A 25,089-nucleotide genomic window follows, 5' to 3' on the forward strand; every position below is an offset into this window, starting at 1 on the left:
GCGATCTCCTTTGAGTCAAGCACACCTGACCAGTTAATCTGTCCTGGAGGCTGGTTTTAAAGTCAGTATAAAACTGAGTCTGCTTATATAGAACCTACCATTAGCCATCTGGCTCCAGGAGAAGTATATGGTGGGTTCAGCATGCATGTTGGTACTTGCATCCCTGGATCCGATGAAAGCTGTAATGGCACCGGACGGGGTTACAAGCAAAGTGTACTTGGCTTGCATGCTGACCTGCATTCCCTGGATTTTATGTGGCTGTCATGGCCCATGAACAGGTGGGAACAAAAGTTAGGGACCACTCAATTGAGACGACCTTGACGCGGTGAGTGGCTTACTATGCTTTGGCCAAAATTTAAACCAATGTCTCATCCAGCATGGAGGGCAGAGTGCTGGATGTAGTGTGCGATCACATTTGCATTTTCCGTTTGTGTAAATTAGGATGTATGTCCATTTGTTTTCTTGACTCTTTGAATACAGACATGGATCTGCTTTACTTCTTGAGAATCCTTCTTTTGTGAGTATTTTGTTCACTTTTGCATGCCACACTCTCGCCGCTTGCTTGAGCCCCTAGATGCTCTTTTGCAGTTTGCATACAAGGTTCTTTTCCTTCTCAATTCCTGGTGGCTGTTCCATGTATAGATCCTCCTTGATGTCTCCATACAGAAAAGCAGTTTTGACATCTAGGTGCTTCACTTGCATTCCCTTTCCAGCAGCAATGCTAAGGAGTGTTCTTATGGTGGAATGATTCACAACTGGAGCAAATGTCTCATTGTAATCTTCTCCAAATTTCTGGGAGTATCTCTTGGCAACTAATCTTGCTTTGTATCTGTGACGGTCTGAATATGAGTTACCGTCTGTCATTCCCTTATTCCCATGAAATAATATCGCCAAGAATCAACAGAGTAAAATATCGCTGGTGTCGCATAATAATCCACACAGGAGCCAAAGCTTCATGCTGGAACAAAACACGTTTAATGGAAAGAAAGAGCATTCAATTTAAACAGCATCAAACTCCTCCTCTGAGCCAGCGAGACAATGGAGTTTTGGAAACTCAATTTACATAACAGGGGCTCGGTCCAATGGCTTACAAGCAATCACTGTGTCTTTTCCAAGATAATGGCCTAAAATGTTATCTCGCGTATTTTAATTAAGTAGATCAGTCTCAGTGGCGTACCTACAATAGCGGCAGTCCATGCGGCTGCTATGGGGCCCGTGAAGGTGGGGGGCCTGGAGTGGATGGAAGCCCCCGTCCCTAATTACACTGACATAGCTGCTGTGGCTCCACTATCACTTCTCCCTATCTGGGGCTCAGATGGGCCCTGCTTCCCCTGTGCTCAGGGCCCCACTCCCCTTACATATTTTATCAATCTTCCTGCCGGCTCCTGCAGTGACAGACAGTCCCCAGCCAGCCTATGCCAGTGCGCTTTCCTCTGTCTGTCTGCTGGGTGTTGAACCGGCCAATCAGCATTTAGCAGCGTTAATAGCCTGCTGCTGATTGGCTAGCCTAGCTCAGTAGACAGAGACAGGACTGAGCGGGCAGGATGCTAGACTTGTCTTCCACTGCGCTGCCTGCCCGGCTCAGTGATTTATAACTCAAATCCCCAGAGACTGGTAATGTGTCCAGAGAGCGTGCCCTGCACAGCTACGGACAAAGTAAGTAGTGTGCAGCTGTGCACCGTCAAAAGTATAAAAAAAAAAAGTTAATGGGGAAGTGGGGGGGGGGGGGGGAATGGTTAGTGTGAGGGGGCAGCAGCAAGCAGAGTTCGAGGGGAGGGGGGGCACACTGCCCTCTACATAATCTTATCATATACAGAACAATGTGCCTCAAGCAGCCCCCCCCATTAACACTGCTTGCTGTTGATGCTTATATAGACAACGATACCCCAGTAGCTCCCCCCCCACAGTGAACTCTGTCACATTAGCATTAAGAAGAGTTCATGGAGGGGGGTGTTGTGCAGAGTGGGCACAAGCAGGAGGAACGATGCTATGCAAGCTCCTGCCTTGCCCTCCTTCAGCTCTACTCGCATATAAATCGCTCTTCCTGCCTGTGCCCACTGTGCCAGGCTTTAGCAGACAGGCAGGAAGAGTGATGTGTGCTGTACATCGCTCGCTGCAGCCCTAGTGAAATCTGTACTTCTGTACACCACTGTCATATCAGCGGTGTACGAAAGTATGGATTTTTAACCACCTCAGCCCCCCTAGCTTAAACACCCTTAATGACCAGGCCACTTTTTTCACTTCTGCACTACACTACTTTCACCGTTTACTGCTCGGTGATACAACTTACCACTCAAATGAATTTGACCTCCTTTTCTTCTCACTAATAGAGCTTTCATTTGGTGGTATTTCATTGCTGATGACATTTTTACTTTTTTTGTTATTAATCGAAATTTAACGAAATTTTTGCAAAAAAATGACATTTTTCACTTTCCGTTGTAAAATTAAAAAAAAAAAACGACATCTTTATATAAATTTTTCTCAAAATGTATTGTTCTACATCTCTTTGATAAAAAAAATGTTTGGGTAAAAAAAAAATGGTTTGGATAAAAGTTATAGCGTTTACAAACTATGGTACAAAAATGTGAATTTCCGCTTTTTGAAGCAGCTCTGACTTTCTGAGCACCTGTCATGTTTCCTGAGGTTCTACAATGGCCAGACAGTACAAACACCACACAAATGACCCCATTTCGGAAAGTAGACACCCTAAGGTATTCGTGATGGGCATAGTGAGTTCATAGAAATTTTTATTTTTTGTCACAAGTTAGCGGAAAATGATGATTTTATTTTTTTATTTTTTTTTCCTTACAAAGTCTCATATTCCACTAACTTGTGACAAAAAATAAAAACTTCCATGAACTCACTATGCCCATCACGAAATACCTTGGGGTGTCTTCTTTCCAAAATGGGGTCACTTGTGGGGTAGTTATACTGCCCTGGCATTCTAGGGGCCCTAATGTGTGGTAAGTAGTTTGAAATAAAAATGTGTAAAAAATGACCTGTGAAATCCTAAAGGTGCTCTTTGGAATGTGGGCCCCTTTGCCCACCTAGGCTGCAAAAAAGTGTCACACATCTGGTATTACCGTACTCAGGAGAAGTTGGGCAATGTGTTTTGGGGTGTCATTTTACATATACCCATGCTGGGTGAGATAAATATCTCGGCAAAAGACAACTTTTCCCATTTTTTTATACAAAGTTGGCATTTGACCGAGATATTTCTCTCACCCAGCATGGGTATATGTAAAATGACACCCCAAAACAAATTGCCCAACTTCTCCTGAGTACGGCGATACCAAATGTGTGACACTTTTTTGCAGCCTAGGTGGGCAAAGGGGCCCACATTCCAAAGAGCACCTTTCGGATTTCACAGGTCATTTTTTACACATTTTGATTTCAAACTACTTACCACACATTAGTGCCCCTAGAATGCCAGGGCAGTGGAATATGAGACTTTGTAAGAAAAAAAAAAAAAAAAAAAATTTCTGCTAACTTGGGCCAAAAAAAATGTCTGAATAGAGCCTTACAGGGGGGTGATCAGGGAGTGTATATGGGGTTATCACCCCCCTGTCATTGATCACCCCCCTGTAAGGCTCCATTCAGACGTCCGTATGTGTTTTGCGGATCCGTGGTGTCCGTGTTTTGCGGATCCACGGATCCGCAAAACACATACAGACGTCTGAATGGAGCCTTACAGGGGGGTGATTAATGACAGGGGGATGATCAATGACAGGGGGGTGATCAGGGAGTCTATATGGGGTGATCACACCCCTGTAAGGCTCCATTCAGATGTCCGTATGTGTTTTGCGGATCCGGTCCATGTATCCGTGGATCTGTAAAAAACATATGGACGTCTGAATGGAGCCTTACAGGGGGGTGATCAATGACAGGGGGGTGATCAGGGAGTCTATATGGGGTGATCACACCCCTGTAAGGCTTCATTCAGATGTCCGTATGTGTTTTGCGGATCCGGTCCATGTATCCGTGGATCTGTAAAAAACAGATGACGGGGGGTGATCAGGGAGTCTATATGGGGTGATCACCCCCCTGTCATTGATCACCCCCCTGTAAGGCTCCATTCAGATGTCCGTATGTGTTTTGCGGATCCGATCCATGTATCCGTGGATCTGTAAAAAACATACAGACGTCTGAATGGAGCCTTACAGGGGGGTGATCAATGACAGGGGGGTGATCAATGACAGGGGGGTGATCAGGGAGTCTATATGGGGTGATCACCCCCCTGTCATTGATCACCCCCCTGTAAGGCTCCATTCAGATGTCCGTATGTGTTTTGCGGATCCAATCCATGTATCCGTGGATCTGTAAAAAACATACGGACGTCTGAATGGAGCCTTACAGGGGGGTGATCAATGACAGGGGGGTGATCAGGGAGTCTATATGGGGTGATCACCCCCGTCATTGATCACCCCCCTGTAAGGCTCCATTAAGATGTCCGTATGTGTTTTGCGGATCCCATCCATGTATCCGTGTATCCGTAAAAAACATACGGACGTCTGAATGGAGCCTTACAGGGGGGTGATCAATGACAGGGGGGTGATCAGGGAGTCTATATGGGGTGATCACCCCCCTGTAAGGCTCCATTCAGACGTCTGTATGTGTTTTGCGGATCCGATCCATGTATCCGTGGATCCGTAAAAAACATACGGACGTCTGAATGGAGCCTTACAAGGGGGTGATCAATGATAGGGGGGTGATCAATGACAGGGGGGTGATCAGGGAGTCTATATGGGGTGATCAGGGGTTAATAAGGGGTTAATAAGTGACAGGGGGGGTGTAGTGTAGAGGTGTTTGGTGCTACTTATTACTGAGCTGCCTGTGTCCTCTGGTGGTCGATCCAAGCAAAAGGGACCACCAGAGGACCAGGTAGCAGGTATATTAGGCGCTGTTATCAAAACAGCGTCTAATATACCTGTTAGGGGTTAAAAAAATTGCATCTCCAGCCTGCCAGCGAACGATCGCCGCTGGCAGGCTGGAGATCCACTCGCTTACCTTCCGATCCTGTGAACGCGCGCGCCTGTGTGCGCGCGTTCACAGGAAATCTCGCCTCTCGCGAGAGGACGCGTATATGCGTCCACCCAGAATAGCAGGGTCGCCGCCAGGACGCAATCCTGTGTACGGCGGTCCTGAGGAGGTTAAGCACTATAGGCACTTGAATTTCAGGTGCCTGTTTCTCATACAAAAAAATAAAAAATCTTAGAAAAAGTCATCTTATGGCACTTAAAATAGTTTCTAATAAACTTCATTTAGTTTACATGTACTTTAATTTAGGGATGTCCAACCTGCGTTCCTACAGCTGTTGCATGATGGAAGTTGCAGTTTTGCAGTAGCTGGACGGCTGCAGGTTGGACATCCCTACTTTAAAGGGTTATTCAGGTTCTTTCAAGTTATCCCCTATCCACGAGAATGGAGGCCCTGTATCCCCTGAAGCCTGAAATGATCAGAGGGGCCAGTCGCACATGTGCACGGCCGTTCTAATTATTTCTATGGAAATTCCGGAGATATTTGAGCAGTGTACACATCTTGTGGATAGGGAATAGTTTGAAACGAGAATACCCTTTTAAGGCTTTATATTGTCAGTAGTAGGCTACAAACGCATGGAACCATGTCTACTTAAATATACGTTAATAATTTCCAGAGCAAAACCTTATGGGAAAATATTATTTTTTCGTTAGTTTTTTAGTTCTTTATCCCTAACGGTTTAATTAGTAGTAGAATGGGCCACGGGTGGGTAGTGGGTGGGGTTAGGGGCCCAATTCAGATTTTTGCTATGGGGCCCAATGATTTCTATGTACGCCACTGATGAGTCTTGTGGTTAGAAGCAGACTGAATGTCCAGAAGTGTGTGTACACATGTCCTTGATACACAGTAGATGTCTACGTCCATTGTTAGGAGTAGGTAGCCACGGGGATTAAGTAGCAGGGAGGTAAAATAACCGAACGGTTACTTGGGAGTTCTTCACAGTATCTATAGAAGTTTCCTTCTGCATCATATTTCACTTTAAAAGTCCATTTGCTTCTGATAGTTTTGCGACCAGGAGGGAGTTCTGTTAGTGACCAAGTTTTATTTTCTTGAAGTGATTTTATTTCTTCTTCAGCTGCTTTTCTCCACTGATCAGCTTCTCTTCTCGGCAAAGTTTCTATGTCTTCCTGTGTTTGATGTGTTATAGCAGCGTATGATAAAATGCGGGGTGGTATCCCTTTTGTCATCCGAGAGGCTCTTCTGATTTCTTGTTGTTCAGTGGGTTCTACTGGCTCGTTGATTGTAAGTTCCACTTCTTGTTCTGGCTCTTTTCCTGCTTCGCATGGGTCAGTGTTTCTTGCTGATTCAGCTTGCAAATCCTCCACATTTTTCAAGAATTGTATTATCTGGTGCTTCGCTTTCATCAAAATATACACTGCAGCTTACTGTGACCTTGTTGGTCTTTGGACAAAGGATTCTATATCCCTTACTCTGCTCATTGTAGCCCACCAGAATGCCTTATATGGCTTTGTTCTCCAACTTGGAGAGTTTCTCACTTGGAATGTAGGCATATGCTTTACAGCCAAACACTCTGATGTGCGCTACGTTAGGTTTTGATCTATTCCACATTTCATATGGTGCAATTATGGCAAGAGAAAAATAGGGAGAGGCGCTCATAGGGTAGTAAACAACGATAATCAGCTAACAAAGTGGATGAAATATGATCACCTTTTGGTGTTGTGCGTGTACGGGCACAACATCCGTAAGAGCAGAAACACAAGGGGGGGGGGGGGGGTCGGTGCTGCCGATACCCGTTCAATCCTTTTGGATGGAGTTGCCAAGCCTCCTGAGGACTGTTTAGGAAGTGATGAACCTCGTCTTTGTGCGCCAAAGAGGTACCCACACCGTGTGCTAGCACACAAACGATTCAACATTTCATATGATGTACTTTCAATAGCTTTTGATGAGAGCCTGTTTTGTAGGTATGTTGCAGTCATTATCGCTTCTCCCCAGTATTTGTTAGGTAATGCAGATTCTGAAATCATACGTCTGGTCATTTCTACAAGAGTGCGATTCTTTCTTTCTGCTACGCCATTTTGCTCAGGAGTGTATGGTACAGTTGTTTGGTTATAATACCTTGTTTCTTTAGGTATGATTGCATCTCTGTACTCATATATTCCCCTCCATTGCCAGTGCCTATTATTCCAGATTTCCTTTGAAACTTGTTGCTTGTCTCAGTGAGATCGTGAAAACTCAGATCCGATGGTATATTTTAACCCCCAGGCATTCCCATGGTGACGGGGACGCTTGTCGGGGAGGAGTATGTCGAAGTGGAACAACTGTACAGATTGAAAAAAAAAAAAGACGAAAATTCTAAAAAACTAATATATTCGATATAGTGCTATATATTAGTTTTTTAGAATATTCGTCATTTTTTTCCCATCTGAAGTTATGATTCCTCCCTGCTTAAGTTGTTTGTCTTGACAAGCAACTTAAGCAGGGAGGAATCATAACTTCAGATGGAAAAAAATGACGAATATTCTAAAAAACTAATATATAGCACTATATCGAATATAGTGCTATATATTCCTTTTTGACCCACGCCTCTATTAAACGCGTAATATTCGCATATTACGTGATCATTACATTGCCGATTTTTTGAGTAAAAAAAATGTAGAATATAACGAATATTCAAATTTGCGAATATTCGACAAATATTCTATAAAATATTCGCTAAATATCGCAAATTCGAATATGACCCCTGTTGCTCATCACTAATACTTAGCATACCATTGGCAAACTTTAAATCTTATCTGGTTCGCTCATCTCTAATTATATTATATTATTACTCTACTAAGGTTCCTGGATACCATCACTTGCCAGATTGAGAAATACTGGATCTATTAATGCATGGAGTGTGGACAGTGTGGATTCCTGGATACAGGTAAGAAGTTAAACTCTCTCTTTATTAGTTTACATGCATAATCAGTTTTATGAAAGAAGGTTAAACCTGCGTTGTACAGTACATAAACGGTTCTGCTGGAGCTGCACCTGCTCGATCAGCAGCAGGGATCTGGCTATTACTGACAGTCGAGACACTGTTGTATACAACAGCATCGGTGAGTACACAGACGCCAGCGTATTAACCTATTGTATGCCACAGTCCACGCTGACTGCAGTATGTGCTGCGCTGACGTGGACCCGATGGCAGGAACGGCAGCCTTATAGAGGCTGCTCTATAAAAAATATCACATGATTTACCCCCTCAGGTGAATTCCATTTTTAAAAAAAGAAATAAAAACTATGTCAACTTGCTACAAAAAAGTGTAATATTGAACAATCAAAAAATCCTATATACCTCAAAATAGTACCAATACTATTTGGTATCCTTTAGTTTCTAAAATGGGGTTACTTTTTGGGTGTTTCTACTGTAGGGGTGCCTCAGGGGGTCTTCAAATGCGACATGGCAACTTAAAATTATCCCAATGAAATCTACACTCCAAAAACAATATGGTGCTCTTTCCCTTCTATGCCCTGCTGTGTACCCATACAGCATTTTACAACAACATATGGGGTGTTTCTGTGAACTGCAGAATAAAGGTAAAAAATATTGAGGTTTGTTTGGCTGTTAACCCTTGCTGTATTACTGAAAAAAATTCATCAAAATGGAAAATATGCAAAAAAAAAAGTGAACTTTTGAAATTTCACCTCCATTTTCTTCCATTCTCGTGGTACACCTAAAGTGCTAAAAAAAAAGTTTGCAAATAACTTCAGGAGTGTAGTTTGTAAAATTGGGTAATTTATGGGTGGTTTCTACTAGATTGAGGAAGTGTAAAGTAATAACTATTTTATTAGGTATCACTATCTGTAAATTTGGGATTTTTTTTTAGAAGTAAAGGTAAAACATTGGGCGTCATTTATCAAACTGGTGTAAAGTAGAACTGGCTTAGTTGCCCATAGCAACCAATCAGATATTAGCTTTCGTTTTTGACAGCTCCTTTGGAAAATGAAAGGCAGAATCTTATTGGTTGCTATGTGCAACTTAGCAAGTGCTACTTTAGACCAGTTTGATAAATCTCCCGCATTGACTTAAACTTATCACAGAAGGTAGTACAAGGAAGTACAAGGTATCACGAGAGAACATTCTCAGATTGGCTTGGATAAGCGCATTCCAGAGTTATTACCACATAAAGTGACACATGTCAGATTTGCAAAAATTGGCCTGGGGTTTAAGGTTAAAGGGGACTTGGTACTGAGCGGATTAAAATCCCAATTAAAGTAAACATATTATTTACCACTTATACTAAATTATATATCATTTATTCATGATGGCTCCAGTCTTATATAAAGGGGTTCTCTTACAAGACAACCCCATAAGGTGAGCTTCCAACTCTGGGTTTCTGTTTATGATTAACTGCTCTAGACGTAAGTATACTAGGTTGCACCTTACATTTCTGTTTCAGTAATCACTTGCCTGTTTCTTTGCATTTGCCCTATTATGGTATATGTATGTCAGAAAAAGGTATTCCCCACTTGGCTTGGGTTAGAATCAGCAGCCCATTACATTACTTTTGTCCAATTCATCGTATTTTTCAATATTTTTTTTTATTTTTGTCTTAAACAATTCCACATGGTATATGACACTCTGAGGTCTTCTAGGACTGAGATTTTTTATATCTTTTTGTTAACTCTTTTTTATTTTGTTTTACGATGTTATTCTTTTTCATTGCTCTCTCTTCCCTTTAATTCTTTAACGCAATGACAGAAACAGCAAATGATGTCAGAGCGACACTTAAATATATAGCTATGGGTAAATGCATAGTTGATGGTGGTAACAAACAGCCCACTTAAAAACTTCCTGCCCAGCATCATACTATACTGGAGGATTCTATAAAGATGGTGCAACCTCATAAGTGCAGCGGGCGCCATAGCTGGCGGATGCCTGCTGTTTTGATCACATACATTTAAAGGGAGTCTGTCACCTCCATATGGCCATATACAGTGCTTACGTGGCTCTGTAGCACACCTATACAGGATTGTAACGGTACCTTTGTTCTATTCTTTAGACTTGCACCAGCAGGAAAAACAAAGTTTAATTCATATGTAAATGAGCACTCGCAAGTGCCCAGGGGCGGCGTTCAGTGTGTAGGTGCCCAGGCTGCTCTGCCTTCTTTTCACTTTACTCCTCCCCAGCCTCTTCCTTTGCCCGCCCTCCAAGTCCGGACCTATCGATGAGGCAAGAGACTTGGAGGGCGGGCAAAAGCAGAGACTGGGGAGAAGTAAAGTGAAAAGAGGGCAGAGCAGCCTGGGCACCTACACACTGAACGCCGCCCTGGGCACTTGCGAGTGCTCATTTGCATATGAATTAAACTTCGTTCACTGTATCGCTGTGCTAGCTATTATTTCTCTTCTCAAGGAGTCTCTTCTCTGCTTAGTCACTGTTCTAAAAACACACACACATAGACCTCCTGCCTCAAGACATGTTTTGCTGGAAAACCAGCGTCTTCAGGGGATAATGCAGGTATGTGTGTTGGGGGCGGGAACCATCATTTAATGCCTCGGTGTCTCATGGTCTATTATATGTATCCAATCATTCCCTACGTTCATAGACTATCCCACTATCATTCTCACAGCTTTAGCTCCGATAGGTAGAAGTATCACAAAAGTTGCCACCCAGCACACGCCTCTCTACTCTAACAGGCCAGCGCTTCTCTGGATCCACCCCTCTAGTTATACCTAATACTCCCGCTCCTCCCACCCCCCTCCTCCGTCGCACCCCACCATTTAAGGCAGACTGCGCATGCTCGGCATCCTCATTTCGCAACTTGGCGCATGCGCGCCAGCTTACATACTGCTCTGTTTTTTCCAAAGTCCTCGCGCATGCGCAGCATCTTAGAATCCTTTCTTCCCCCGACTATGCCTCCATCCATGTCATATCTAGGACGGCGCCTGCGTGCCATCTTGCAATATTCCTTCCTGCATGCTGTACTTCTGCGCAGGCGCAATTTCTTCCTATACTCACATCGTCGGCGCATGCACACCAGCTTAGAGATTTTCTTCTAGCCAAATCCATCTCTGCTAGCGTGTCCTTACATTTTAAATGGGTGAGCGAACCTCATAATTTCACTCATCCCTATACTCCTCTATGCCTGCGTCTATATCTGCATCTATATATACCACTCTTACTTTTAATCCTTCCCTTATATAATCGTGACCCCATTTGGGTCAAAGGATGTTATATAGACTAGGAGGAATGAGGATATTTTAGAGGAACAGAAAGGGGGGTGACCTGGGGGGGGGGGGGTTTCACACCATTTGGATTATATTTCGTGTTCCATCCATTTCCTAATGGGCTATAGTTATAGATGGCATCATTTGGTTAGATACTTCCCTATCTTATATTTACTATTTACTTTTTTCTTTTTTTCTTTTATTCTCTTTTCCTTTTCTTTTCAATCTAGGTCATTACCTTCAATGGGCTGTCAACTGTTATCTTCTGGTAAGTATGTTAGTTCTACATATATTTATTTTATTTTTGAATTTATATCTCGGGCCAGATGGTTCCCTTCACCTCATCAGTATCCTCTTTTAATTTTATCATATATGTCAGTGATCATTTACTATCTAAAAATATTAGAAGGATATTCACCAATATTAGATTTGTGTTTCGGCCATAGTTCATTTATTAGAGGTAAGATGCAAAGGTAAAACCTTAATTTAGTCCTATTGGGGAGAGAGACTTCAAACGGTAAATCCATTTTGTCTCCTCCTGTTGTAGCCTCCTATCAATATCGCCCTGTCTGGGACCCGCCTTGACTTTTTGTATCCCCCATATTTTCAAGCCAAGGGGGCTTCCTCCATGATATTTCTTAATGTGTACGGACAAGGGTGTTTCTTTATTCGTATTGAGAGTGCTAAAATGCTTTGAAATTCTTCTCAATTCTTGTGTTGTTTTACCAACATATATTTTTGAGCACTCACATTGTATGGCGTATACAACTCCTACTGTCCTGCAATTAATGTAATCACGTATTGTGTACACCTTCCCATCACTTGGATTTGTAAATACCTTTTTTTTGGAATCATATACCTGCAGAAAATACATCCTCCGCAGGGATATGATCCTTTTGTTGGCAGCCATGTTTTCGACCATTTTTTCCTCTGAAAATGGCTGTGTACCATTATCTCTTTCAAGTTCTTTCCTCTCCTATATGTAATTGATGGATTTTCTGGGAGCACCTCTCTCAGATCATTATCTGCTCTCAAAATCTGCCAATGTCGTTTAATTATGCCATATATCCGTTGATGTTGTGAATCATACGTCCCTATGCATCGTATTGTTTTTTCATCCCTTGATTTTTTTTCCTCTGAAAGAGGTTTTCTCTATCTATGCTTTTTGCCCTATTGTACGCCTTGCGTAGTACTCTGTTAGGGTATCCTCTGGCCAGAAATCTCTCATAGAGCAATCGGCTCTCATCCTCAAATGCTGATTCGTTTGTACAGTTCCGTTTGGCTCTTAGGTATTGGCCGACCGGAATACCATTCTTGAGAGGCCGTGGGTGAAAACTCTCCCAATGTAGGAAACTATTAGTTGATGTGGGTTTCCTATATACCTCTGTTGTGACACTGCCACCGGGTCCAAGATTTATTTTTAGGTTGAGAAAATTAAGACTAGTTTTATGAATCTCAGCTGTAAAGGATAGCCCTATATCATTAGTGTTGAGGCTTTTAGTGAACTGAAAAAACTCATATTCAGTGCTATCCCAAAAAATCAAAATATCATCTATGTATCTACCCCAAAATAAAATGTGCTCAGTGTATTGTGTATTGTGTTCCGTGAATACATTGTCACGACTGCTATCCCAGCAGCAGTCGTGTCGCACCAGACGGAGGGGAAGGGGGACCCTTATCTACGGATGGGAATAGTATGGTCACCCCTGACTAACCCTAAGCTGGCACCTGTCTGCCCTGATACCCTAGACGGGGTGTGAACCCGTGCGGCGTGCTGGATGCCTAAACCCTCAGTCACCCTAACAAGCCTAGAGTGGGGAAAGGCCGATGGGAGCACTAGTCACCATCACTCATGTGTAGGAGAACAGCAGGGGAAGACAGCAACAAACAAACTATAGCAGAGATAGACTTATCCAGTCACGAGCAGAGAAGGCGATCCCAATCATGACAGTCCACGCCGGACAAGAGCTCCACAGCAACACCATCAAACGATCTCCTTCAAAGGTCAGAATAGAACTGGAAGTAAGGACTATATCTGGCAATGACTGCAAGTGAAAGTGAAACTAATATAGTAGCTGGGAGTGGCAGACAGGACTCACCTGAGAAGGATGCCTACAAACTCCCAGTCAGGACAAAAAGGTTCACAAGGCAAAACCCAGATGACATACCCTGAACCACGGAGCAAACTCACAAGCTATCGCGAGTAGCAAGTCGCTGCGACCTTCTACTCCCAGACCTGTCTGGATCAGTCACAGTCGTGACAGTACCCCCCTTTCTACGAGGGGCCCCTGGACCCTCAAGACCAGGCCTCTCCAGATGGGAGCTATGAAAAGCCCGAATGAGTCTGTACGCTTTTATCTCTGATGCTGGAACCCACATTCTCTCTTCGGAACCATAACCTTTCCAGTGCACCAGGTACTGAAGAGAGCGGCGAACATATCGTGAATCAACAATCTTTTCTACTTGAAACTCAAGACTGCCATCAACAACCACCGGTGGAGGCGGTAGTGGCAATGGTTCAGGAGGTTCTACATATCTCTTAAGCAGAGATCTGTGGAAGACATTATGGATCCTTAGAGTCTGAGGTAGCTCCAGACGAAAAGCCACCGGGTTAATGATCTTAATTACCCTATAAGGACCAATAAATCTCGGACCTAATTTCCACGAGGGAACCTTCAACTTGATATTTCTGGTAGACAACCACACCAAGTCATTCACCCCAAGGTCCGGACCTTCAGAGCGCTTCCTATCAGCCGCATGTTTGTATCTACCACCAATTCTCTTCAAGCTTTCTTGCACACTCTGCCACACTGAAGAAAGTGAAGACGCAAATCGTTCCTCCTCGGGAATCCCAGACGGCCCCCCCTCACTAAACGTACAAAACTGAGGATGGAAACCATACGCACCAAAAAATGGTGACTTATCGGTGGATTCTTGACAACGATTATTAATGGCAAACTCGGCTAACGGTAAATAAGATGACCATTCCTCCTGATTTTCGGAAACAAAGCATCTTAAATATGTCTCAAGGTTTTGATTGGTACGTTCAGTCTGACCGTTGGACTGTGGATGGAAAGATGAAGAAAACGACAGATGAACCCCTAAACGAGAACAAAAAGCTTTCCAAAACTTAGAAACAAATTGGGTACCACGATCCGAAACAATATCGGAAGGGACCCCGTGAAGCTTCACGATGTGGTCAATAAAAACCTGAGCCAGTGTGTTAGCATTAGGCAATGCGGCAAGAGCAATAAAGTGCACCATTTTACTGAATCTGTCAACAACTACAAGAATAACAGTCTTCCCCGCTGATACTGGTAGATACGTAATGAAATCCATTGACAGGTGCGTCCAAGGCCTGTTGGGGATGGCCAGAGGTAAAAGACGCCCTGCCGGACGAGTATGATCTACCTTAGAACGAGCACAGGTAGCACATGCAGACACAAAATTCAACACCTCCTGGCGCCATTTAGGCCACCAGAACCGACGAGACACTAACTCAGAGGTTGCCCTACTACCTGGGTGTCCTGCCAGTGTGGAGTTATGGTGTTCTTTTAGTATCTCCAGTCGTAAATTTTCTGGCACAAACAGTTTACCCGAGGGGCAGGAGGCCGGGGCGTCCCCCTGAGCTTCCAACACCCTCCCCTCCAAACCTGAGTGTAATGCAGAGACCACCACCCCCTTTTGCAAAATGGGCTCTGGTACCTTAACATCACCCCCTCCAGAAAAACTTCGAGACAATGCATCCGCCTTAGTATTTTTTGCCCCCGGGCGATAGGTTATTACAAAATTAAACCTAGTAAAAAATAACGACCACCGAGCCTGTCTAGGGGTGAGACGTTTAGCCGACTCCAGATATAATACGTTTTTGTGATCAGTAATCACTGTGACGGGATGAACCGCCCCCTCTAAAAAATGACGCCACTCCTCAAAAGCCAACTTATTAACCAAAAGTTCCCTGTTGCCAATATCATAGTTCCTTTCTGCAGTAGACAATTTCTTTGAAAAGAAAGCACACGGACGCCATTCACCAGGGGACGGGCCATGAGATAGTACCGCTCCCACCCCCACCTCTGATGCGTCAACCTCTACAATAAAAGGAAGCGAGACATCTGGCTGTACGAGAATAGGGGCCGAGGTGAATCTCTCCTTCAGAGATGCAAAGGCAGTTTTGGCTGCATGTGACCATTTGGAAAAATCGGATCCCTTTCGGGTCCGGTCCGTCAGTGGTTTGACCACCAAGGAATAGTTCTTTATAAACTTTCTATAAAAATTGCCAAACCCCAGGAAGCGTTGCAATGCCTTCAGGTTCTCAGGCAGATCCTAGTCTATAATCGCCTGGATTTTCTCTGGATCCATGCGGAAACCTGAATCTGACAACACATACCCCAGAAATGGCAGTTCTTTTACGGCGAACACACATTTTTCTAACTTAGCAAACAATTTGTTGGCCCTTAATATCTGCAGCACTTGTCTCACATGGATCTTATGAGTATCCAGATCCGGGGAATAGACCAGGATGTCATCAAAATATATCACAACAAATCTCCCGATAAGGTGACTAAAAATATCGTTGACAAAATGTTGGAATACCGCAGGCGCATTAGTAAGACCAAATGGCATGACCAGATTTTCATAATGCCCTTCCGGAGTATTAAAAGCCGTCTTCCACTCATCCCCCTCTTTAATGCGAACCAGGTTATAGGCTCCTCTGAGATCCATTTTGGAGAACCATTTAGCACCAGCAACCTGATTAAAGAGGCCGGGAATGAGAGGAAGAGGATAGGGATCTCGGATAGTTATCCGGTTTAATTCCCGGAAATCCAGGCAAGGACGTAGGCCCCCATCTTTCTTTTTAACGAAAAAGAACCCTGCAGCCACAGGTGAAGAAGAGGGTCTGATGTGTCCCTTAGCCAAACTCTCCGAAATATAATCTTTCATAGCCTTCCTCTCCGGGCCAGAAAGATTGTATAACCGTGTTTTAGGTAGTTTGGCCCCAGGTAGTAGATTAATCGGGCAATCATATGGACGATGAGGTGGTAACCCCTGACAACCCTTCTCAGAGAACACATCCATAAAATCTGACAGAAAGGCAGGTAAAGATGTTACAGAGAGTGTAGAGCACCTACTACTCAAGCAGTTGTCCTTACAATGTTCACTCCACTCCACAATCTCCCCGGCCTGCCAATCCACCACTGGATTGTGAGTCACCAGCCAGGGAAGCCCCAATACCATAGGAGCCGGAAGACCGTCCAGGACATAACACGAGATATGCTCTTTATGGAGGTCCCCTACCTGCAGATGGATATTATGGATAATCTGAGTTAACTCTCTCTGAGTAAGAGGGGAGGAGTCGATGGCAAACACAGGAATAGTTCTGCATACCGGTTCCGGAGTAAAACCCAGAGCCTGAGCAAACCGTGAATCCACCAAGTTGACCCCCGCCCCACTGTCCAAAAAGACGGAACAGATCTCAGTTTTATTGCCCGCCTCAACGGTAGCGGACAACAAAAACTGAGACATGCGTATGGAGGAAACGAATACGCCCAGACTGTTCTCCTCCGCACAATCTGGGGACTCTAGTTTTCCGGCGGCTCCTTTGTTTGTGGTCTCTTGGGTTCTGAGGGACAAACCTTTACAAAATGACCCCTCCCCCCACAACGAAAACAAACCTCTGACCTACGGCGGAACTTAGGAGGATTCACCCGTCTAGTGGCGCCCCCTATTTGCATTGGTTCGACTGGATCATAACAGACCGATCCCTGCCCTATAGAGGCCTCCGTAAAATTTAATAGTCTCTCCCTGAGTCGTCTGTCGATTCTTATGGACAGAGACATAGCAGCCTCAAGAGACCCAGGGACCTCGTATACCGCCAGCGCGTCTTTTAATTTTTCAGACAACCCCTGGCAGAACTGACTCCTAAGGGCCGAGTCGTTCCATAACGTATCAGTAGCCCACCTACGGAATTCGGAACAATATAGTTCAGCAGACCTGTTCTCTTGCCGAAGTCTACGTAGCTTAGACTCAGCCAGTGAGACCCTGTCCGGGTCATCATATACGAGACCCAGGGCTTCAAAAAACTCCTCCACTGATCGTAAGGCCGGAGAGTCTGATGGTAGGGAGAAAGCCCAAGCCTGCGGATCTCCTTGCAGGAGAGAAATTACAATGCCCACCCGTTGTTCCTCACCGCCGGAGGATCTAGGGCGTAACCTGAAGAACAATTTGCAAGCTTCTCTGAAGATTACAAATTGGTCTCTCCCTCCTGAGAACCTATCAGGTAAAGCCACTTTTGGCTCAGGAGTACCTTGGTTTCCCGTAGCAACGGTGGAACCCAAGGATTGCTGCTGCAGCACTGTTGCTTTTAATCCTGCCACTTCAAGGGATAACCCCTGTAATTGTGTCGCCAAAACCGGATCCATAGTGGAACAGACAAAATACAAAGCAAAACAGCAAGCAGAAAAAAAAAAAAAAAAATGTCACTTTTTTTTTTTTCTTTTTAAAAGGCCAGATATACTGTCACGACTGCTATCCCAGCAGCAGTCGTGTCGCACCAGACGGAGGGGAAGGGGGACCCTTATCTACGGATGGGAATAGTATGGTCACCCCTGACTAACCCTAAGCTGGCACCTGTCTGCCCTGATACCCTAGACGGGGTGGGAACCCGTGCGGCGAGCTGGATGCCTAAACCCTCAGTCACCCTAACAAGCCTAGAGTGGGGAAAGGCCGATGGGAGCACTAGTCACCATCACTCATGTCTAGGAGAACAGCAGGGGAAGACAGCAACAAACAAACTATAGCAGAGATAGACTTATCCAGTCACGAGCAGAGAAGGCGATCCCAATCATGACAGTCCACACCGGACAAGAGCTCCACAGCAACACCATCAAACGATCTCCTTCAAAGGTCAGAATAGAACTGGAAGTAAGGACTATATCTGGCAATGACTGCAAGTGAAAGTGAAACTAATATAGTAGCTGGGAGTGGCAGACAGGACTCACCTGAGAAGGATGCCTACAAACTCCCAGTCAGGACAAAAAGGTTCACAAGGCAAAACCCAGATGACATACCCTGAACCACGGAGCAAACTCACAAGCTATCGCGAGTAGCAAGTCGCTGCGACCTTCTACTCCCAGACCTGTCTGGATCAGTCACAGTCGTGACATACATATTTGTCTTTCCACCACCCTAAGAATAAATTAGCGAAACTTGGTGCACAAAACTTGCCCATCGCGGTGCCGTTCATCTGTAAATAAAATTGTCCATCAAATATAAAAAAAATTGTGAGTGAGTAAAAACCGTAGGAGTTTGCTAACAAAATTATTGTGTTCGTGAAACTGAGTGCCCTTAGTGTACAGATAGGTTTCTACTGCTTTTATACCAAATTCATGTTGTATGCTCGTGTATAGTGCCTCTACATCTAGGCTAGCTACAAGCGTATTGTCATTTATATGAATATCCTTTAGCCTGGTGACAGTGTCATTAGTGTCCTTAATATAGGACAGAAGGGTCTGTACAAACGGTCTAATAATCGCATCTACATGGGCGCTGATGCCTTCACACATGTTATTTCCTGAGACGATTGGTCTTCCTGGAATAGGTTCTCGCTTTTTATGAACCTTTGGTAGGGCATAAAAGGTCGCGATAGTTGGATGTACTCTATAGAGGGCCTTAAATTCTTCTTGTGTAATTAGTTATTTTTCTTTTGCCTCTGTAAGTATATTTTTTAGCTCTTTATTATACTTTTCTGTTGGATTTCGCTCTAGTTTTTTATATGTAGTCTTGTCATCTAATAGTCTCTTGACCTACTTATGTAGGTATGGTCAAGAGACTATTAGATAACAGGACTACATATAAAAAACTAGAGCAAAATCCAACAGAAAAGTATAATAAAGAGCTAAAAAATATACTTACAGAGGCAAAAGAAAAAGAACTAATTACACAAGAAGAATTTAAGGTCCTCTATAGAGTACATCCAACTATCGCGACCTTTTATGCCCTACCAAAGGTTCATAAAAAGCGAGAACCTATTCCAGGAAGACCAATCGTCTCAGGAAATAACATGTGTGAAGGCATCAGCGCCTATGTAGATGCGAATATTAGACCGTTTGTACAGACCCTTCCGTCCTATATTAAGGACACTAGTGACACTGTCACCAGGCTAAAGGATATTCATATAAATGACAATACGCTTGTAGCTAGCCTAGATGTAGAGGCACTATACACGAGCATACAACATGAATTTGGTATAAAAGCAGTAGAAACCTATCTGTACACTAAGGGCACTCAGTTTCACGAACACAATAGTTTTGTTAGCAAACTCCTACGGTTTTTACTCACTCACAATTTTTTTATATTTGATGGACAATTTTATTTACAGACGAACGGCACCGCGATGGGCACATTTTGTGCACCAAGTTTCGCTAATTTATTCTTGGGGTGGTGGGAAGACAAATATGTATTCACGGAACACAATACACAATACACTGAGCACATTTTATTTTGGGATAGATACATAGATGATATTTTGATTTTTTTGGGATAGCATTGAATATGATTTTTTTCAGTTCACTAAAAGCCTCAACACTAATGATATAGAGCTATCCTTTACAGCTGAGATTCATAAAACTAGTCTTCATTTTCTCGACCTAAAAATAAATCTTGGACCCGGTGGCAGTGTCACAACAGAGGTATATAGTAAACCCACATCAACTAATAGTTTCCTACATTGGGAGAGTTTTCACCCACGGCCTCTCAAGAAGGGTATTCCGGTTGGCCAATACCTAAGAGCCAAACGGAACTGTACAAACGAATCAGCATTTTAGGATGAGAGCCGATTGCTCTATGAGAGATTTCTGGCCAGAGGATAGCCTAAAAGAGTACTACGCAAGGTGTACAATAGGGCAAAAATCATAGATAGAGAAAACCTCTTTCAGAAGGAAAAAATCAAGGGATGAAAAAACAATACGATGCATAGGGACGTATGATTCACAACATCAACGGATATATGGCATAATTAAACGACATTGGCAGATTTTGAGAGCAGATAATGATCTGATAGAGGTCCTCCCAGAAAATCCATCAATTACATATAGGAGAGGAAGAACTTGAAAGAGATAATGGTACACAGCCATTTTCATAGGAAAAAATGGTCGAAAACATGGCTGCCAACAAAAGGATCATATCCCTGCGGAGGATGTATTTTCTGCAGGTATATGATTCCAAAAAAGGTATTTACAAATCCAAGTGATGGGAAGGTGTACACAATACGTGATTACATTAATTGCAGGACAGTAGGAGTTGTATACGCCATACAATGTGAGTGCTCAAAAATATATGTTGGTAAAACAACACAAGAATTGAGAAGAATTTCAAAGCATTTTAGCACTCTCAATACGAATGAAGAAACACCCTTGTCCGTACACATTAAGAAATATCATGGAGGAAGCCCCCTTGGATTGAAAATATGGGGGATACAAAAAGTCAAGGCGGGTCCCAGACAGGGCGATATTGATAGGAGGCTACAACAGGAGGAGACAAAATGGATTTACCGTTTGAAGTCTCTCTCCCCAATAGGACTAAATTAAGGTTTTACCTTTGCATCTTACCTCTAATAAATGAACTATGGCCGAAATACAAATCTAATATTGGTGAATATCCTTCTAATATTTTTAGATAGTAAATGATCACTGACATATATGATAAAATTAAAAGAGGATACTGATGAGGTGAAGGGAACCATCTGGCCCGAGATATAAATTCAAAAATAAAATAAATATATGTAGAACTAACATACTTACCAGAAGATAACAGTGGACAGCCCCTTGAAGGTAATGACCTAGATTGAAAAGAAAAGGAAAAGAGAATAAAAGAAAAAAGTAAATAGTAAATATAAGATAGGGAAGTATCTAACCAAATGATGCCATCTATAACTATAGCCCACTAGGAAATGGATGAAACACGAAATATAATCCAAATGGTGTGAACCCCCCCCCCCCCCCCCAGGTCACCCCCCTTTCTGTTCCTCTAAAATATCCTCATTCCTCCTAGTCTATATAACATCCTTTGACCCAAATGGGGTCACGATTATATAAGGGAAGGATTAAAAGTAAGAGTGGTATATATAGATGCAGATATAGACGCAGGCATAGAGGAGTATAGGGATGAGTGAAATTATGAGGTTCGCTCACCCATTTAAAATGTAAGGACACGCTAGCAGAGATGGATTTGGCTAGAAGAAAATCTCTAAGCTGGTGCGCATGCGCCGACGATGTGAGTATAGGAAGAAATTGCGCCTGCGTAGAAGTACAGCATGCAGGAAGGAATATTGCAAGATGGCACGCAGGCGCCGTCCTAGATATGACGTGGATGGAGGCATAGTCGGGGGAAGAAAGGATTCTAAGATGATGCGCATGCGCGAGGACTTTGGAAAAAACAGAGCAGTATGTAAGCTGGCGCACACGCGCCAAGTTGCGAAATTAGTCTGCCTTGAATGGTGGGGTGCGACGGAGGAGGGGGGTGGGAGGAGCGGGGGTATTAGGTATAACTAGAGGGGTGGAGCCAGAGAAGCGCTGGGCAGTTAAAGTAGAGAGGAGTGTGCTGGGTGGCAACTTTTGTGATACTTCTACCTATTGGAGCTAAAGCTGTGAGAATGATAGTGGGATATTCTATGAACGTAAGAAATGATTGGATACATAGAATAGACCATGAGACACCGAGGCATTAAATGATGGTTCCCGCCCCCAACACACATACCTGCATTATCCCCAGCAAAACATGTCGGGAGGCAGGAGGTCTATGTGTGTGTGTTTTTAGAACAGTGACTAAGCAGAGAAGGGACTCCTTAAGGAGAAATAATAGCTAGCACAGCGATACAGTGAATGTAGGAATACGGGCAATTGATCAAGGTGGCAATAGACCACAGCTGTAGTGACTAGCTAGCATGCTGCTGTGAAAAGATTAAAACAACAGCAGGCTATCAAGTGAAGGAGGTGATCTGGAATCACTGGGAATTTTTACTTTTTCCAGTATATTGTTAAATTATTTTAATAAAGAGATCTGAATAAAAGTGAAGTTTTAGATATCAGTAGCACATGAAAAAAGATGCGAATTGGTCCAAATGGACCGCTATGTGTATACCATTAAAGTAATCGTCGTACATGTGCTAGGAGGTTTATGATTCTACAATAGTGTTGACAGAGCAATGTAAGCACTTTATATGGCCATATGGAGGTGACAGACTCCCTTTAATACCTAAGATGCCATTGGCAAACGTGACCATGGCATCTGGGAGCGAAAAAACCTGATGATTTCTTGTTAATAATACAGTGGACTGCAAGGGTAAAAAAAAATGATGCCTTAATGGAAGTAGATTCACACACTTGTTAATGTCATAAGAAACAGTGGCTTGTTCTGCACAAGCTTATAAAAATTATACATTAACGGAGGCAGAATACCTGCCTGAATTTATACACACAAGTGTTAGAGGAGGCCCTGACAAGAAAAGAAAGCCACCAATGGATGCTATCAAAATAACATAAGTTAAAAACATGTCTAATAAAGCAGGTTGAACTTCACTTTTTAAGTATGGCAGAAGATAGCAAGTTACAAACATGGACCCAACCAAGGGTATGAACAGCAGCACTCTGCAAAAATACCAGTTTCGGCAGGAAGCCATATGACTGTAAAGGAAGACCAATAAACAACAATATTCAAAGGCACTCGCCAGAACCAGGATAGGTCCACAATACAAATACAATACACTTTTTGAGAAGGGGGTAAACAAGATAAACTCAATATACTTGCTATCCATCCTCTTGCGCCAGGTTCACATATCAGATATCTGTCCCACTGTGTTCCAAGAATAGGCAATGGACTTCTCTGAGTGGGATCACAATTTATTGGGATTAAACTCAAGATGTTTCGGGCAATATCAATCCTCTTCATCAGGATTAGAGATGAGCGAATTTATTAGTGGTGAATCACGTTAAAAAAAACAGCTATTTCCTGATTATTTTTCCCTGCCTCTGATCCATCAGAACAATAACCCCCAAAAAACTGATCCTGTCTGCTGAGCATCCGCCTTCACTCGGTCAGCATTTGGTCACCCTTCCATCAGTATTGCTAAAGCCAAAAAAACAGGAGTGGCTTCAAAACAGAGATGACACGTGAATGGAATATTTGCATGTCTTCTGTTTTTTTTTTTACACACTCCTGCTTTTGGCTACCAAATCATAAGCCAATTCTGAGAGATCAGAAGAAGGGTCAAATAAATGATGATGTCGAAAGGCAAAATCGTGGCCCAGTCATGAAGTGGAGAGGGTGGAAACCGCATGAGAAGTCCATAGAGTGGCCCTATGACACAGTGGTGAGGTGGAAGCAGCATGAGGAGACCACAGAGTGGCCCAATGACAGTCTGTAGGTGGCAGCAGCATCAGGAGGAGGCCACAGGGTTGCACAATTACAGTGTGGAGATGGCAGCATCATGAGGCCATAGAGTGGCACAATGACAGTGTGGAGGTGGCAAGAGCAGCATCAGGAGACCATAGAGTGGCAAGGTGACATATTGTTGAGGTAGCAACAGCATCAGGAGACCACAGAGTGGCAAGGTGACATAGTGTGGAGGTGGCAACAGCATCAGGAGACCACGGAGTGGCAAGGGACAGAGTGTGGAGGTAGCAGCAGCATCAGGAGACCAGAGTGGGGAGGTGGGTGGCAATACCAGTACCAGCTGAAGATGGTGGGTGAAAGAAGGAGCACTTGGCATCAGATGTTGTCACGAGGGTGTCGAGGACCACGCCTGACTCCGTTATACCTGGGGTCAGGAAGTCGCAGCGGTTGGCTGCACGCTCTATTTAAGATAGGGCTGTTTTCCTTATGGTAGCTTTCTGGGTTTGCTTAGCAAACCCTTTTGGCTCACTCAGGGATCCGTAGCTCCTTCTCCTCAGCTGTTCCTTGTCCAGCACTCCCAGACCTCCTTATATTTCTCTCTCACACTTCTCTGGTTGCCAGAGATAGAGCTTCCTGCCTGGACATCTATTCTGACCTTCTGGAGCTGTGTTGCTGCGTTCGCTGGTAGTTGGTCCAGTACGCTACCCTCCAGATCCCTGTTGGACCTTTTTGGTTTATTGTGGTCGCCCACCTGGGTGTATGTGTTTGTATGTTTTGTCTGTCCTCTCCCTGGTGTTTCCCTCTTAGTGATAGTGGTGTGGACTAGCGATCCCACCGGCCTGTTCACTATCCAGGGCTCATATTAGGGAAAGCCAGGGTTTAGGCACGCGATCGCCGCACGGGTGAGGAACCCTTCTAGGGACGTCAGGGCAGTCAGGTGCCAGCCGCAAGGTGAGTTAGGGGTCACCACCTTTCCCTCTCCCTTGGGCAGGGCTTTCCCTGTTTTCCTCCCTGTGCGTGTCGTCGGTCATTACATTATCTCTGGCCATTATTTTGTGTAGGTAAAAAAAATAAAAAAATAAAAAAAAAAATTTTTTTTTTTTACCTACTTAGAATCCAGTATGGATCAAATTGCTGCTCTGTCCAAACAATTTCATGGACTGTCTTTGGAGGTGGTAGGATTGAAGGCGTCGGTCCTCCAGCAACAGCAGCAATTACAACTGACTGCAAGCCCAGCGGTTGCTACTGGTAACCAGGTTGTTGCGGAACCCAAGGTCCCTCTCCCTGACAGATTTTCTGGGGGAAGGGACAAGTTTTTGACATTCCGTGAGGCCTGGAAGTTATATTTTAAACTGCGCCCTTACTCCTCTGGTAATGAAGATCAGCGGGTGGGGGTTGTTATTTCCCTGCTGCAGGGGGATCCGCAGTCCTGGGCGTTCTCTTTACCTACTGATTCCCAGGCTCTTCGGTCAGTGGATGAGTTTTTTGGGGCCT

At 43.8% G+C, this 25,089-nt stretch overlaps 1 protein-coding gene across 1 annotated transcript in view; it reads left to right on the top strand.

Moving 5' to 3' along the window:
• Window positions 1–25,089, top strand: part of F8 (coagulation factor VIII) — a 419,094-nt gene that overhangs the window by 271,886 nt on the left and 122,119 nt on the right. Inside the window, exon 21 of the mRNA XM_040442408.1 lies at window positions 7,836–7,921. Within this exon, the coding sequence (XP_040298342.1) occupies window positions 7,836–7,921 (86 nt within the window). The remainder of the gene's footprint in view (window positions 1–7,835; window positions 7,922–25,089) is intronic.

Source organism: Bufo bufo, chromosome 8 (genome assembly GCF_905171765.1).
Source record: "Bufo bufo chromosome 8, aBufBuf1.1, whole genome shotgun sequence".
Classification (NCBI taxonomy): Eukaryota; Metazoa; Chordata; class Amphibia; order Anura; family Bufonidae; genus Bufo; species Bufo bufo.